General features: G+C 46.6%; 1 protein-coding gene across 1 annotated transcript in view; it reads right to left on the reverse strand.

Moving 5' to 3' along the window:
- Positions 1-12050: 12050 nt before the first annotated feature.
- The window catches only part of FAIM2 (Fas apoptotic inhibitory molecule 2), a 34736-nt gene continuing 29019 nt past the window's right edge, over positions 12051-17767 (reverse strand). Inside the window, exon 12 of the mRNA XM_027542802.1 lies at positions 12051-15681. Coding sequence (XP_027398603.1) covers positions 15532-15681 — 150 coding nt within the window. The 3' untranslated portion in view covers positions 12051-15531. The remainder of the gene's footprint in view (positions 15682-17767) is intronic.

Here is a 17767-nt window from a genome sequence, read left to right on the forward strand (position 1 = left end):
AAATTAGATTGTAGTGATGGTTTATTCACACCCTTTAAATATACAAAAAAGTGTTAAGTAGACAAATTGTGTGATAAGTGGATTATATCTCAATAAATCTCTTTAAAAAAAAAAATGAACATGTACTTACCATATGACCCCAGCAATCATACTCCTGGGCATTTATCCTAGAGAAATGAAAGCTTGTATCCATGCAAACCCTCTACATGAATGTTCATAGTGGCTTTATTTGTTGTAGCTAAAAATGGAAAACAACCAAACGCCCTTCAGTGAGTGAATGGTTAAACAATCTGTGGTACATCTACAGCGTGGACTATTACTCAGCAATAAAAAGGAACGAGCTGCTGATACGTGCAGCAATTTGGGTGGACGTTAAAGCTTTATGCTGGGTGGGAAAAAAATCTCAAAAAAGTAAAAACTGTACACTTCCATTTATATAACATTTTAAAAATGGAAAAAATATAGAAAATGCAAAACAGACCAGTAGGGGTTTGCTAGGGTTAGGGATGATAGCAGCGTGGATGTGAGTATCACATGGTAGCTTAATGGGGATGTTTATGATGGTGGAAGGGTTCTGTATCTTGATTATCGTGGTGGCCACACGAAGCTATGTGATAACACGCCACAGAAATATATACACACGATGCACCCATGTTGATTTCCCAGTTTGGGTAGCGTGTCACTATATAGGATGTTATCATGGGGGGAAACAATGAAGAGTAGGGGGGAACCTCACTGTCCCTTTTTGTGACTTTGGTACATCTATAAATGTTTCAAAATAAGTTTTTAAAATATGAGGAATTATTGCAGAATCAATATAATTTCCTGAAAGTCCTGTTGGGAGTATAATAGATAAAAATAGTTTCGCAATGATACATAACATGGTACATTTTCAAAACATTGAGGACAAAGAGGAAATCCTACATGTTTCCAGAAAGATTAAAAATAAAACAAAAGAAGCAGGCAAAGGGTCAAGGATCATAATAGCACTGGATTTCTCAACAGCCATTCTGGCAGCCTACAAGACAGTGAAACAATGCCTTAAATATTCTGAAGGAAAGGTTATTTCCAATCTTTCATTCTGTACTCAGTCTAGTGATTAATGAAGTGTGAAGACAGAATGAAGACATTTCCAGACTTGCAAGAAGCCAGAACTGTTACCTTCAATGAACTATTTCTCAGGACACTACTGGAAAATGTTTTCCACCAAAATGAGATAGGAAACCAAGTCATGGAATCTAGATTGCAAGTTTCTAACAGAGGAGAGTGATGACGGGAATCCCCAGATTGGGGATGAAGGAAGATTCCTGGATAATAGTTGTACAGCGGGTCTTTAGAGTAACCAATGCAAGTTAGAGGATTCAGGACATTACAGGAGAGAAGAGGGGCTCAATAAGGTGAAACTGATATTATATCTAGTGTATCTGAGCATACTGAGAGAATGTTTACCCACTTAGGGGAGAGTTAAGAAATAAGTTGTTAATGGGGACATAGAAACTTCCCTGGTAATCCAGTGGTTGTGAATCTGCCTTGCAATGTAGGGGAGCTGGGTTGGATCCCTGGTTGTGAAACTAAGATCCTACATGCTGTGGAGCAACTAATCACGTGAGATACAACAAAAGATCCTGCTTGGTGAAATGGAGATCCTGAATGCCACAACTGAGACATGTTGCAGCTAAAAAAAACTGTTAAAAAAACTAAGCAAATGAAGAACAACTAACAACAGTGATTAACCTCCAGAAAAACAAAATATGCAAGAAAGGAAAATAATCATTGTGTACTACATAGCTCAGTGGTCACCAGGGTTTTGAGTCTTAACGATGGAAACATTAAATATTGATCAATCCATAATTATCCAAATCAGAAGAACTTGGGGTGGGGTGGGGAGGAGGAAGACTGTGTCACAAGTACATGTACATAGGCACTTCATTTCCTTCTCTAATTCTTTCTGTTTCTTTCTCTGACTGCCCTTTTCTCTTTTCAAACTAATGTATTTCCCAAGCTTTCTATAATGAATATGTATTAATTTTGTAGTCATAAAAAATAAAGATTATTACAAAGAAAAAATTAGGAACTGTGTCTATAAGCAGCCTCAGATCTTCTTCTAATTCACCTGGACTTAGCATCTGTGATTTTTCTAAATGCTGTTTGAGCCTACTTACATTTTTAGTGTGTCCCACTGCTTGAATATAATGAGTTCCACAAGGGCACCCTGCTGTGAAAAGTGTTCTTTCATAAAATCTTGTATTTTCCTTTATCACCTTTCAAATCCAAGGGACTCCTTGCACTCAAGAATTTCCTAAGGTGTATTCAGAATAATGTGCCTGAGGCAAGATCTGTGAAGGGAAGCAGTGGGAGAAGATATTTGCCAATGATATATCCAGTAGGGGTTGATATCCAAAATATATAAAGAACTCATACAACTCAGCAACAAAAACCCAAATGACCTGATTAAAGAATGGACAGAGGAGCTAAATAGACATTTTTCCAAAGAAGACATACAGATGACCAATCGACACATAAAGAGATGTTCATTATCACTAACTATTAGGGACATGCAAATCAAAACCACAATGAGATATTACCTCATGCTTGTTAGAATCAATAGCAAGGGAAGACCTAAGTGTTGGCAAGGAGGAGAAAAGGAAGCCCTTGTGCAGTGTTGATGGGAATGTAAATTGGTGCAGCCAAATATACTGAACTCAGTGTGTTTTCAAAATATTAAAACTAGAAATGATCCAGAAATCCCAGTTCTGGGTATTTATCCAAAGAATATGGAAATGCTAACTTGAAAAGATATAAGCACTCTTATGTTCATCACAGCGTTATCTACAGTAGCCAAGATATTGAACCTAAGTGCCCATCAATGGATGGATGGATAAAGAAGATGACACAATGGAATAGTACTCAGCCATAAAAGGGATGAAGTCTTGCCGATTGTGACAACATGGATGAACCTGGAGTGTGTTACGCTGAGTGAAACAAATCAAATAAACAAAGAGAACTACCACATGATTTCATTCATATGTGTAATATAAAAACCAAATCAAGCAAAATAAATGAGCAAACCAAACAAAAACTTGTAGAGGAAAAAATAGTAGTTACTAGAGGGGAAGGGGTAGTTCAGTTCAGTTCGGTTCAGTCGCTCAGTCATGTCTGACTCTTTGCGACCCCGTGACTTCACATGACCTCTCAACTCTAGCCTTGACTAGATGGACCTTTGTTGGGGTAGTAGTGGGGGCCAATTCGGTAAAGAGGATCAACTGTATGGTGATGCATGGAAACTGAATTTTTGGTAGTGAGCATGCTGTGTGGTATACAGAAGCAAAAATGTGGGGATGTACATATGAAACTTATATGTACATGTGAAGCTTACAGTTTATAATGTTATAAACTGTTATCTCAAAAAATCTTTAAAAAAATAAAAGAGGGAAGTAATTTGTGTGGGGATCAGTTGAAACTATGTAAATATTCTGTCCTAATGAAACTTTCACCTAAAAGCATTTTCATTTGATGATTGTTTCCCGAATCAATTATTCAGTTCAGTTCAGTTTCTCAGTCATGTCTGACTCTTTGTGACCCCATGGACTGCAGCACACCAGGTTCCCCGTCCATCACCAACTCCCAGAGCTTGCTCAAACTCATGTCCGTTGAGTCGGTGATGCCCTCCAACCATCTCATCCTCTATTGTCCCCTTCTCCTCCCGCCTTCAATCTTTCCCAGCATCAGGGTCTTTCCAGTGAGTCAGTTCTTCACATCAGGTGGCCAAAGTGTTGGAACTTCAGCTTCAGCATCAGTCCTTCCAATGAATATTCAGGACGGATTTCCTTAAAGATTGACTGGTTTGATCTCCTTGCAGTCCAAGGGACTCTCAAGAGTCTTCTCCAACACCACAGTTCAAAAGCATCAGTTCTTTGGCACTCAGCTTTCTTTATGTCCTGCTCTCACATCCATACATGACTATGGGAAAAACTGTAGCTTTGACTAGATGGACATTTGTTGGCAAAGTAATGTCTCTGCTTTTTAATATGCTGTCTAGATTGGTCATAGCTTTTCTTCCAAGGAGCAAGCATCTTTTAATTTCATGACTGCAGTCACCATCTGCAGTGATTTTGGAGCCCAACTATGTCACTGAATCAATTACTACTTTATTACAAAATGTAAATTTTCTGATTATCTCATTCCATCTATATTTATTTGTGGGCAGTTTACCATAAGGAAAAGCCATAACATATATTTTAAAAAATAAAAATGGGGATTATTGCCGGGGTCCAGCCCTAGAAGGATCCAAGGGTACCCTCAGGATGGACGGCGTCGGTGAATGAATGACACGGGGAGGCCAAGTTTCGGTGAGCGAGGCCCGTAGCTTTATTTTCAAAAGGAGCTTTTATACCCTAACTTGTACGTAGAGGGAAATGAAAGATCAAGGTCATGCAGAGTCAGCCCAAACACTCCAGCAGTTTTGCCCTTATCGAAACCAGGATTTTTTTCTGTATGCCTTTCCATAAACAAGGGTCTTATGCTATGTACATTATCGTCTGGCCTGGAGGCCTGTTGACATTTTATGACCCTTTTTTGATAAAGGTTGATCAACCAGAAAACTTGTTTTCCCTTGAAGTGTTTTTTCTTTTTATTTCTAATCTGTGTCAGCCTCAGAAAGTACTAAACAGAGTTACATTCTCATGGAGCAAAGGTGCAGTGGATCACAACAAAGAAAGAACTTATTAGCTCAAAGGTCTGATGTGGTTAATACCGAGGCTACTACTTGTTTTTCTTACATTCAAACTACATTAACTAATGCACTCCCAGGTGCACAATGGATAAGGGATATGGGAACTTGGCAGCAAGCATTGGCCCAATCACGAAGCCCTTTACCAGTACTATTCTAATAATTTTTCACCCCTTAAGGGGCTCTATGCCCATTAGGACTTTTAGAATGTTTAGGCTTCCCGTGCCTTTCATGGTTGGGAAGTTGTGAACAATCATGTGGGTTAGTTGTAAGAGTAAGAAAAAACCTGTCAAGCAAGCTAGAATGCCAACAGAGGGGGTAGAATAGAAATATTCCTTTCATGCCCAGGAAACTTATCAACTTAGAGCCCTAAGTTGATTTTCTCCAGAGAAAGGTGGTTGGGGATAGCCCCCTGCTAATATCAGAAGAGTGGTTGAAAGGCATAATATAGTGAACAGTAGACAGACAGATTTTGGTTTCGGGGTAGGTGCTTGAGCAGGTCCAGGGAATCCCTCGAGTCCTGATATGCCTTTGCCTGTCAGGTCTTCTCCGCATGACCTTTGTCATGGGTGGGATCTCCTGTGGTGGCTCCTGGCAGATTATACTCAACATAATATTTTTCAATATTATTTTTCATTTAATTTTATGCAATATTGTGATTCTGTGTCAATATTTACCGATATTATCATTCTTAATGACTGCTTAGTAGTTCATAGAACAAGTGTGTCACAAATTGTTAGTCTCTTATTGTTTAATATTTATGTTTCCAAATTTTCACTCTTATGAACACTATCCCAATGGACATCATTTTATCCTTTTGGCATTTGTCCAGTTGTTTTCTTAGGATAAATATCTAAAAATATGATTCCTGGGACACAAGGCATACACTTCTAAAAGTCACTTGATAAAGATGGCTAAATTCTCTTCCAGACTTGTTTCCCAAACACAGATCTAATCTTGTCAGTTAATCTTGTCTAATCTTGTTAATTAATCTACTTAACTGTCTACAGTGTTCTCACTGTCTACAGAATCTAGGTTCATCTCCTGGGCAGAGTGTTGCTGGGTCCCTCATATCCCAATTCCTCTCCAAGTTTTAGCATCTTTTCTTTCTATGCTCTTCCAATCCCCTGTGTTCTAGTTATACCTGACAATTGCAATCCTCTACATATTGTAACATTCCATGCCACCAGGCGTTTGAGTCATTCCCTTAGTCTGAAATACCCTCTTATCTCTTGTCTTCTTGACCAAAGTGTGATCATTCTCTAAGTTCAAAGGTCTCTGAGAAGCCTTTTCTAGCTCCCTATATAACTATAACTATATAACTATATATATATATATAACTATATAACTATATATATATATATATATATATATATATAAAACTTTCAAATTGTGGTGCTGGAGAAGACCCTTGAGATTCCCTTGGACAGCAAGGAAATCAAACCAGTCAATCTTAAAGGAAATCAACTCTGAATATTCACTGGAAGGACTGATGCTGAAGCTGAAGCTCCAATACTTCGGCCACCTGATGCAAAGAGGCGACTCACTAGAAGAGACCCTGATGCTGGGAAAGATTGAAGGCAGGAAGAGAAGAGGGCGACAGAGGATGGCGTGGTTGGATAGCATCACCGACTCAATAGACATGAACTTGGGCAAGCTCTGGGAGATGGTGAGGGACAGGGAGGTCTGGCGTGCTATAGTCCATGGGGTTACAAAGACAGCAACTAAACAACAACAACAACATATAACTATAATAGAAGGGCACTTAATACATTAGTTACCTCCCTAACATTGCAACACCACTCTGCTGAGTCCCTTGAGGACAAGGTCTCTTTCCTCTGCTGGTGGATACTTGTTCTTTCTGCCTGCTAAGCATTCGACTTTCTCCTGGGAACCATACTCTGATTTTCCTTTGGGGAGCTATCCCTTACCTCCCTGATTCCCATCCATGAATGTGGCTCCAAGGATAAAGATATGACCTAGGTCCGTTCTGTCAGCATCCCACCCTAGTGCCGCAGTGATTGGTCCAGCAGAGAACTTCTGAACCGAGGACGACCAGTTAGAGTCAGGCAGGACTTCTGCTAGAATTCCTGGGCTAGAGAGCTCTGGGAACTCCCGCGGAAATAGTTTTATCAATTCTGTTGGCCAAAGAACTTGTGGTCTTTGTTTTAAACTGCTCCATTCTATCCTCAAGCCTCATGCATAATATACCCAACATTTCCCAAGACCCTGAAGTCTCATCCCATTACAGCATCAGGCTCAAGCCTGAGGTCCAGAATCACATCTAAACCAAGCCTATGTGCTCTTGAGGCTCTTAAGGTTTGGTCCCTGGGTAAGGCTGCTCTCAATCTGAAGAATTCAGAACAATAGAGACATCTCCCACCCCTCACTCCCCACTGACCTCCATAGCATACAATAGGGGAACAGGGATGGGACAACCACAATAGTTGCTCTGGTTCAAAAGCGAGGAAATGAGAGGTATACAGAAGACTCTGTTTATGAACTCCATCTGGGCACATACATGTTGCCCATTCCTTGACTAGGGCCCAATATATCCCTCTGGCAATGATTCTCTGTGGCTCTTCACTGCACCCTCAGTCTGGCTTCTTGGTTTTGCCTCTGAGTCACTTTATTTTCCATAGAAAGTAGTCCATATTGCCTCTGAATTGTTTTCTCAGCCTGCTTCCTGTCCACAGATGTTCGGGAGTTCAAAGTGTTCTCCATTTTGCACTGTTTCTGTCCCTTGGCAATTGAACTGGTGGTGCTACTACAAATACAGCTGTCTCAAAAACTGTGGTTTTTCTGACTTATTGAGGATCGGGCCAATAGGTGACAAGAATCACACTCATAAGTCTCTTTAAGACAAGGCTGTCTCTCTTTGTCTTGGGCCCCAGTGAGGCTGCTGAGGGATAATATTTCTAAGATCCTTCCGTGTTCAATCACTCTGTCATGTCCAACTTTTTGCAGTCCCATGGACTGCAACCAGCCAGGCTCTTCTGCCCACGGGATTTTCCAGGCAAGAATAGTGCAGTGGATTGCCACTTCCTTCTCCAGGGGATCCTCCCAACCCAGGGGTCTAATCGGCATCTCTTCATCTCTTTTGTCTCCTGCATTGACAGGAGGATTCTTTACCACTGTGCCACCTGGGAAGCCCATTTAAGATCCTTAGAGGCCCTGTTGTTTAGCAGAGTGGGTCCTTCCCCGACCCTGCTCCCTGGCTGCCAGGCAGCATGTGGGATCTTAGTTCCCTGACCAGGTATTGAAAAATATGCCCCGAGCATAAGAAGCATGAAATTTTAACTACTGGACCTCCAGGGAAGTCCCAACAGAGTGGGTTTGCAACAAATGCCTTTGAGATTCTTAGGAGAGCTTTTGTCTTTTGGAAAGATTCTATGAGGCACCAGCTTAGAATGTCCTAAGGTCTTAACAAACAGTTTTACACTCACACCTTTGGCTTCATCTTTGCTAGGAGATCATGTTTTCCTGACAGTACCCTGGATTTAATCTTTGAACTAAGGTCTTTAATAAAGTATTCTTTCCTGGCTGGATAGACTGTCCCAAGCTTTTTATATCTCCTCCAAATTTTGTTTAACAGAATAATTCCTTCTTTAGCTCTTCTCTCACTATCTGTTTCTTATGATACAAAGCCAAAACAAGCCAACTGACATTTCAGCATTTTGCCTGGAAATTGTCTTAGCAAGATCCATCAGTTCATCGGGTATTTTTTCTGGTTTTCACATTTAAAAGTTTTGACATAAAAAGGGTCTGTGTTCCTCTGGGTTTCAATTATATTTTCCTCAATTTTCCTTTGAACCTTTATATACAATCTCCTCGGAAAAGGCGATGGCACCCCACTCCAGTACTCTTGCCTGGAGAGTCCCATGGACGGAGGAGCCTGGTGAGCTGCAGTCCATGGGGTCGCTAAGAGTCAGACACGACTGAGCGACTTCATTTTCACTTTTCACTTTCGTGCATTGGAGAAGGAAATGGCGACCCACTCCAGTGTTCTTGCCTGGAGAATCCCAGGGACGGGGGAGCCTGGTGGGCTGCCATCTGTGGGGTCACACAGAGTCGGACACGACTAAAGCGACTTAGCAGCAGCAGCATGCAGTCTCCTAGTGGCCCTTCAAGTTTCCTTAACAGTCTCATTGAGACTTGTCAGGAATCTTCTACCACCTGGTCCCCAAACCAGTGCTGTACTTTTGAAGTTTTTTTTTACAGCAGTGTCTCACTTCCAAGGACCAGATTCTGTTCCAGTTACCTGTTGTTGTTCAGTCACTAAGTCAAGCCCAACTCTTTGCGACCCAAAGGACTGTGGCATGCCAGGCTTCCCAGTCCTTCGCTATCTCCTGGAGTTTGCTCAAACTCACCTCCATTGAGTCGATGAGCCATCCAACCATCTCATCCTTTGTCATCCCCTTTTCCTCCTGTCCTCAGTTTTTCCCTGGGGGCTCAGATGGTAAAGCGTCTGCCTACAATGTGGGAGACCTGGGTTCAATCCCTGGGTCGGGAAGAGAAATAGAAGGAGAAGGAAATGGCAACCCACTCCAGTACTCTTGCCTGGAAAATCCCATGGACGGAGGAGCCTGGTAGGCTACAGTCAGTCCGTGAGGTTGCAAAGAGTCGGACCCGACTGAGCGACTTCACTTTCACTTCAGTTTTTCCCAGCATCAGGGTCTTATCCGATGAGTCAGCTCTTTGCATCAGGTGGCCAAAGTATTGGAGCTTCAGCTTCAGCGTCAGTCCTTCCAATGAATATTCAGGGTTGATATACTTTAGGATTGACTGGTTTGATTTCCTTGCTGTCCAAGGGACTCTCAAAAGGCTTCTCCAGCACCACAATTCAAAAGCATCAATTCTTTGTCACTCAGCCTTCTTTATGGTCCAACTCTCATATCTGTACATGACTACTGGAAAAAAAACATAGCTTTGACTCAACAGACTTTGCAGTGGCCACAGGACTGGAAAAGGCCAATCCCAAGAAGGACAATGCCGACGAATGTTCAAACTACCGTACAATTGTGCTCATTTCATATGCTAGCAAGGGACTGCTCAAAATCCTTCAATCTAGGCTTCAACAGTGCGTGAACTGAGAACTTCCTAGATTTAAGGTGGGCCCTAAATCCAATGACAAGTATCCTTATAAGAGAAAAGAGAGAGAAATTCGAGACTCAAAGACACAGAGGAAAAGGCCAGGTGAAGACAGAGGCAAAGACTGGAGGGCAGCCACCAGCCAAGGAACACCAAGGATTGTCTGTAACCACCAGACACTGGGAGAGAGACATGGAGCGAATTCTCCCTCAGAGTGTCCACAAGGAACCAACCCTCCCGACACCTGGATTTCAGGCTTCAAGCCTCCGCAACTGTGGGAGAATAACTTAGTTCTGTTGTTTTAAGCTATCCAGTTTGCAGTAGTTTGTTATGGCAGCCCTAGCAACATGTATGGATATGAGAGTTGGACCATAAAGAAGGCTGAGCACTGAAGAATTGATGCTTTTGAACTGTGGTGTTGGAGAAGACTCTTGAGAATCCCTTGGACTGCAAGAAGATCAAACCAGTCAATCATAAAGGAAATTAGTCCTGAATATTCATTGGAAGGACTGATGCTGAAACTGAAACTCCAGTACTTTGGCCACCTGATGCGAAGAACTGACTCACTGGAGAAGACCCTGATGCTGGGAAAGATTGAAGGGAAGAAAAGGGGGCAACAGAGTATAAGATGGTTGGATGGCATCACCGACTTGATGGGATGAGTTTGAGCAAGCTCTGGGAGTTGGTGATGGACAGGGAAGCCTGGCATGCTGCAGTCCATGGGGTCACAAAGAGTCAGACATGACGGAGCGACTGAACAACATCAGCAACTAATGAAGATAGAATGGGTAAATAGAGACAGTGAGACTGAAGGGCTGGTTGGGGGCAGGAGGTGGTAAGGGAGCCCAGTGCTGCCAACTTGGGCTGCCATCCTTCTGGCTTTTGAAAATATTTATTATTTATTTGGCTCCCACGAGTCTTAGTTGCAGCACACAGGACCTTTGATCTTCCTTGAGGCATGCAAACTCTTAGTTGCAGCATATGGGATCTCGTTCCCCAACCAGGGATTGAACCCAGGCTCCCTGCATCGGGAGCACAGAGTCTTAGCCACTTGGACACTGGATGGCAGCCAGCCATCTATTTTTGCCAGTCCAGCCCTCTGAGCCTTCATTCACTTCCAGCCCCAATTCAGGCCTCCTTTTCCCACTGCTCCACATCTCCTCAGCGCTTGCTTTCCTGCCCGTGTTGCTTTAAGGCACACTTATTTGGAACTCTAAGCTAAATGGTCTGGAGCTGTTGGGTATGTTTTTCTCTCCTGCAGCACCAGTGGAGATTTCTCCTCCTACCTCCTGCCAGCTGTGGAAGTGCTTTGTATGCAGTAGGTGCTTAATAAAAGTTATTCTTCCTTCAGAGTCCTCCAAGTATTGCCCTGTTCCTTTCCCTGCTCCAGTTGAATCGATACCAAAACCTTGTCAGAGGTGAGATAAGGTCTCCCTTTGCTCCAGTGTGACGTGTCCCTCCCATATGCCACCCGTAGCCCCAAGTTCCACAAAGGAGTTTGGTAATGTCATCATCACCCCACGTGTCCTGTAAAACCACCCCCATCACTCACTTGTGTGTAAACTGGACAAGTCACTACAACCTCTGCTCTTCAGTTCCTTGTTAGGTACAATAGAAGCGTTGGAAGGGTTTCATTCATTCCTTTCTCCATTTATTTGAAAGCTATTTATTGACACCATTTGCCGTAAGACCTGTGAATTCAAGGGTGAACAAGACCTGGTTCACGCCTTCATGCATCTCAGATTTTATAGGAGGAGACAGAAGGAGTGGTTAAAATACACCTAGAGTGGTACAGGGTAGAGGGGCTCCGAGGAAGGAGCAGCCAGGGCACCTGGAGGGAGGAGGGAGAAAGGTGTCACAGGAGAGGTGACTCTTACTACATGGGCTTCTAGGGAAACAGATTTGGGGTCAAAATAAGGAAGATTCTTCTAACAGAATTGTGCACAAAAGAACAGGCTTTCATGGAAGGCCCCCTGTCGGGAGGAGCCTCTCACAGAGCTGTGACAGGTGCGAGGATCAAAGAGCCTCCACCGAGGGTCTATTATGTATCGACACAGGAGCCAATGTGGACCGTGGAGATTTCACTCTCACTTAGCTACGCTGGGGCCATCAGCTCTGGTGTGAATCCCTCCCACTGAAGCTGAGTTAAACCTTACACGCACATACACACACACACACCCCCCAAGCCAGAGCCATCTAAGGCGACAAGCAAAAGGTAAGAAAGGAGACGTTTCTGTATCATTATTACTTTTATTCTTATTTCCTGTCAGACACAGACCAAGAGGGTGAGGCCAGGGAAGGAAACAGCGCGGACCCCGGGAAACTTGAAGGAGCTGAGGCCTGAAAGACTTGTCTGGGAGTGTTCTCTGCCCTCAGACATTCGAGAGAGAGCTCTGGGGCTGGGGGGCACAGGGGCGGTTTCCAGCAGACAGGTAAACAGTGTCTGAGACGCGACAGTGATTGGACTAAAGGGGACAGCAGGAGGGTGGTCTGGGGTGATCTGAGAAGAGCCCGGCATGAAGGCCAAAGGCCAGCTCCTGCCTGCAAACCCCAGGCTCCGTCTGCTTCTCCTCCTCACAATCAGGCCCTGCTTTTCCTCAGGCAGCCACAGGGGGGCAGCAAAGTGCTTGTGTGCAATCCCAGGTGGGTCAGGCAGGGAGAGGTGGAGCCTTTTGTTTGGAATAAGAGTCTGGGTCATCCTGACTCCCCTGGGAGGAAAAGCTGAGGATGGGAGAGCCATGATTCCTGGGGCTTCCCCAGGTGATACAGGAGCCACACCTGAGCATGGGGATTGGTGCTGGAGGCCAGGGACTTGTGTATACCTCCCTAGCCTCCCCTCATCTACAATCCCCAAGAGAGGCTCCTTTGATTTGTCTTCCCCTTAGTGAGAGATCTCCCACCCACATCACAGATGGTCAGGTTCCTGGTTGCCTCCAGCTTTATCAAATCAACCTGTCGCTTCCCAGGCCCAGCCCCACCCTTGCCAAAAATGTGAGGGGCCAACAGGTTCCCCTTCTCTTCTGCAGCTTGTGGCACCTGCCCAGCTTGGGTTTCTCTGTTTCTCGTAATCCTGCATTCCTGTTCCCCGCCCTTCCTCCTTCCAAGATCCATTCAGGTGTCCCCAGGCTCCTCGTGCTTCAGTGTAAGTGGAACGGAGGGGCCTCAGCCCTGGCTCTGCTGCCAGCCCAGCAGGTCACCCTCTCAGGACCCAGAACAGGGGCCTCTGCAGCATACTCTGCTTTGAGGGGCCCTGACTGGCCCCCTCAACATCGTTTAAGGCTGAGTGGAGTGCTAGCCTCCCCCTCCCCATGCTTTCGGAACTTAGCCTCAGAAGAGCTTCTCAATCCCCAGTGTCTTCATGAACTGTCCTATGAAGAGGAGGGCTTGGATCGGTGGATTCTGAGAAGTATGACCAAGGCCCAGGCTGAAAATTACAGGGCAAGGGGTGGAGGAGATAACCCCTCCAGAACTCAAACTAGAAATCAAGAGGAATCAAGGGACCTCAGAGGAGAGGTGATTAAAAAAAAGTCTGTGCAAATATGTGTTCTGGTGCCTCCCTTTGTGGCACTCTGGCCACGGTCTTCCATTTTGCTCATAGAAAAACTGAATCATAGTTAGCAAGAATCATTTGCTTAATACCATGAGCCCCTTGGCAATGAGGCACCAGAATCCTTCTTCCCAGCTTGTGTCTAGAAGTTGGAAACTACAGAGTGCAAATCTGGTGGTGGTAGCGGGGGAGGGGGGAGATGGAAGGCCAGGGAGGGGTTACTCAGGACCACAAACTCCCCCGAGCTGTCAGGGCCTGACCACTCGGTCTCATTCCAGCCGCCATCCGGTCTGTTAGCTGTAGGATCTTGGATCAAGCCTCTCCATCACCTCAGCTCTCCTCTGTGCCATGGGCATGTGCAGAGTACTTCCTTTGCAGGATCGCTGTAACGGGTTAATTTAGACAGCACACAGGGAGCAACCCACCCGTGCTCTCAGTTATCTCCGTTTCACATACCAACACTACCACCATCCATTCTTGATTCCCTCTCTCCTCACATCCAAGATGGAAAAAAGCTTCACATGCTTCTGCAATATTTCTTACAAGTTGGAGATAGGAAGGATGGAGAGGGAGGCGTTGGGAATACGTAGATAACATACCTAGTTACCCTCCCCAGGGGCAAAGAGAGCCACTGGCATGTGGGAGGAGAGGCAACCCTGGAGGGAGCAGTCAAGGAAGGGTCCAGGTATCCACTCTGAACCTCCATGACTCCACCCAGTAACTTTCCACTGGCTGAGTTAGCCACTAGCCAAGGCAGCTTGCACACTTCCCCCAGGTGTGGCCTCCTGGTCCACTCTCCAGCAGACCTGCAGGGGGCTGGTGGCTGACGCACACAGTCTGCCTGAGATCTCAGCTGCCTGGAGGCTGATAAGGAGACCTGATCCCATCACATGAGACCAGCCAGAGGGACTTGCCCTGGTTGTTAGCATCAGCTGGACGGTTTCCAAATTGGAGAGATGAGGAGATAGGAGTGAAATGGCCTGGACCTCTGAACTGAGTGGTCAGAGAAGCTAGGAGTAGAGACACGGGCACTGCCAGTGGAGGCCTCAGGAGGCCTGGCTGGGGATAAGCCAGCAACTGGCAGTGGATGAGGGAGGTTTTGGAAGTAAGATGGGCAGAAAGGCCTTGGGGAAGGGCTGGAGGCAGGGCCCAATTTCCTCCTGGGTCAGGGGGTCGGGGTGGGTGCTGCTGGCTCAGCAGTCAGAATAAGTCTCCTTTTCCCAGAACACCCAGTCTTCCAGCGCTCAAGCCCTTACTCAGCCTCAGGCCTGTGAGAGCAGGCTGGGGATTTAAGAGAAGACAGTGAGAGGACGTCGGTCTCAGTCCTGCCACATCTCCCAGGAGGACGCAAGTCTGGGAGAGTCAGCAATGCTGCAGAGCCCAGTTGCTTGGCTGCTTGCTCCTTTGGAATCTCAGGACAGGTCTCCACTCAGGAGCAGGGCCCCCCTATACCCACCTCCTGCCCTGGTAGTGCTGTGTTGTGACCCAGAAGGGTAGACCAAGGCAAGCACAGATGGTACTGGTTTCCTGCCCCTCTCTTCTGCCCCAGGGCTCAAGTGCCTAAAACAAGCCCCTGGTCCCAGAGCTGAGGGAGGCTGGGCAGCCTGGGACAGCCATACTGTTTACCCAGTACCCTTGCCTCTCCGCAGAGCACACACATCTTGTCTCCCAGTTGTCCTCACCACCACTTCCTTACAGAACGTCAAAACCTAAACTGGAAGGAGGGCGAGGAGGCAGGGGTTGGGCACAGGACAGTGTGCCCCAGGGTCCCACACTGTGGGTGGCCCTAGGAGGAATCACAGTCAGGTTGCAGGCTTCAGCTGGGCTTCCTGGGGCCTTTTTCCCACATCTGAAATCCTGCTGGGCTTCTCCCACGCATCCCTTGGGTCCTCAAACCCAGAGGGGCCTCCAGCCTCGATGGTCCCAGTCTGGGAGAGGTAGCTGGGGGAAGGGTGGCACAGGGGACAGTAGGACCGGGTTCCGCAGGGCCCCTGGTGGCATGGGTACAAGCTGCAGAGGGTGGGGTTGAGGACAGTGAGTGGGTCGGCCGAAGGCTGGGCTGGCAGCTAGCTTTATATCTCGGCTTGCAGGAGCACAGGGAGGGTCAGAGGACCAGCAAGGGGGCATTCTCTGAAGGAAGGAAGGAAGGGGTGGGAAGGGCTCCTTATTCCCGGTTGGTGCCAAAAAGCTGCAGGAAGAAGGTGAAGATATAGATGATGTCTAGGTAAATGTTGAGGGCTCCAAAAATATACTCTTCGGGGCTCAGCGAGTGGCGTCGGCTACCCATCAGCAACTGGGTGTCAAAAGCCAGGAACTGAGGGAAAGAGGAAGAGAGAGAGAGAGGTCAGAAAGTCTGATCGCTGTGACACTGACCACTGACCCACCCAGGCCCACCCCCGATACTGTTATTACCTGCAGCCTGGCTGCCCAGTGATCCTCCTGAGAACTTTCCCAACACCTTCCATCCCTAATTCGACACCTATTTACTGAGCACCTACTATGTGCCAGGCACCGATGTGACAAAGAACAAGACAGACCAGATCCCCGACCTCACAGAGCCCAGAGTCTAGTGGGTAAGTAATTGTTAGTATGATGAGTAACCAAAGAGAAACCCAAAATGCCACCAGGGGCTGATGACAGGAACCTGACCTATGAGTGTGTCAGGTGTCAAGGAAGGCTTCCTGGAGGAGGGGACCTTCAAGCTGAAGCAGAGTCTTCTTGCCATTCCCCTCAGGGCCCTACTCTTAGAGGACAAATAAATCCTCTGTATAATAGTGAGCGGGGAACAAGCACTTGTTCTGTGCTTTACAGACATTCCCTACTTCATCCTAATAACATCAGTATCCAGTAAGGATTCTCCCTTTCCTAGAGGAAACCAAGGCCCAGAGATGTTCAGTACATAACCAAGGTTACACAGCTGGGAAGTGGCAAAGCCAGGATCCGAACCCAAGCAGGCTGACTCCAGAGCCCGCTCCTTGAACTGTTCTGCCCTGTGGTTTACGGGCAGTACCCAGGGTTACTGTGTCTTCTGCCAGGAATCAGGCTCCCCCGAGAGCCCCAGCAACCTGCTCAGAACTGCAGAGACCACGAGGAACACCATGCCATGCCTGCTTTCAGGGTCTCACCACTTAGTGGTGGGCACTTACGGATGATTACCGTATAACCTCGGAAATGCCATAATTAGGGCTGATTGGGCAGGAGGAAGGTGGCCCAGGAGAAGTGACTCTCTACCTGCGGCTTGCAGGATGAGTAGGGGTTTGCTAGATGAAGTGGGCCTGGGGAAGCCCTGGAGGTGAGGGTGGGGGTGTGAAGAATGAGGAATTCACCGTGGGGAGAAGTGGGGCAAAAGGACAGACTGAGAGAGGCCGGAGCCCAGGGGCCAAAGGCTCCAACAGGGAGCAGCTCCAGCCTGTGGGACATCAAAGCATGTCACCCTTGAGGGTGGGGAGGTGGGGGTGATTGCAAGTATGGGCTTGAAAGTCAGACCGGCTTGAATTCCAGTCTCAGTTTCGCCACTCACTCACTCTGGGACTCTGGGCTAGGCTATTCAGTCGCTCTGAGCCGTTGAGTCCAACTCGGCAGAAGGGAGATGAGTGTGCTCACCTCCCGAGGTGGTTGTGAGAGTGAGATAATGCTTGCGAGGTGCCTGGCCAGGTGCCCAACACCTGGTAAGCACTTAATGAATGGTGGCTATTAGTGTGGATTTACAGTTATTGTCTGCAGGAGAGGTGCCCTCTTGAGGACATGTGTACGCTGTGCTGAGACACAGGTGTCTCCTGCCACTCATCAAGGAGGCAGAACTGTCGCCAAGGGAAGCTGGGTGGCCTTCGCAGCAGGAAAACAGAACCACAGCCAGGGCTGAGGGGGCTGTGTTCAAGGCACAAGAACAGGACTGGAGTCGGAACACCTAGGTTTGGTCTTTAATACCTCGGAGCCATCCCCCACCTGACCTCAGTGTTCTCATCTGCAAAATGGGACGGTAATGATGACCACACCATGGTGTGATTTTGAGGGTTGATGTCTGACAGTGTATGTGGCATCAACTTCTTATTCTTTAGTGTCATTCCACTCCATTCTACTCTGCTTCTTCTCTTTTCGATTTGGATTCCCAGGTAAAGCTTTCTTGTGTAGGGAGAACAAGCAAGGAGAGGGGCTGACTCAAATGCTCCAGGCTGCTCAGTGGTCACGACTGCCAGCACAAGTTAATAAACTGCCGATCTGGCTTACCAATCATTGCTTGCTTGGTTGATTTCCCAGAGCCTGGTCACCCCTGGGTGAGCTAATGAAATCAAATCTCTCAACCTAGAAGGCTTGAACCTGACCCTGTTGGAGGGGTGATGGGGGGCTGCTCACCAAGGAGCCACCTAGAACAGCCAGCTGGCTTTTCTCTTGGAGAAAAG

Source organism: Bos indicus x Bos taurus, chromosome 5, assembly GCF_003369695.1.
Source record: "Bos indicus x Bos taurus breed Angus x Brahman F1 hybrid chromosome 5, Bos_hybrid_MaternalHap_v2.0, whole genome shotgun sequence".
Lineage (NCBI taxonomy): Eukaryota > Metazoa > Chordata > Mammalia > Artiodactyla > Bovidae > Bos > Bos indicus x Bos taurus.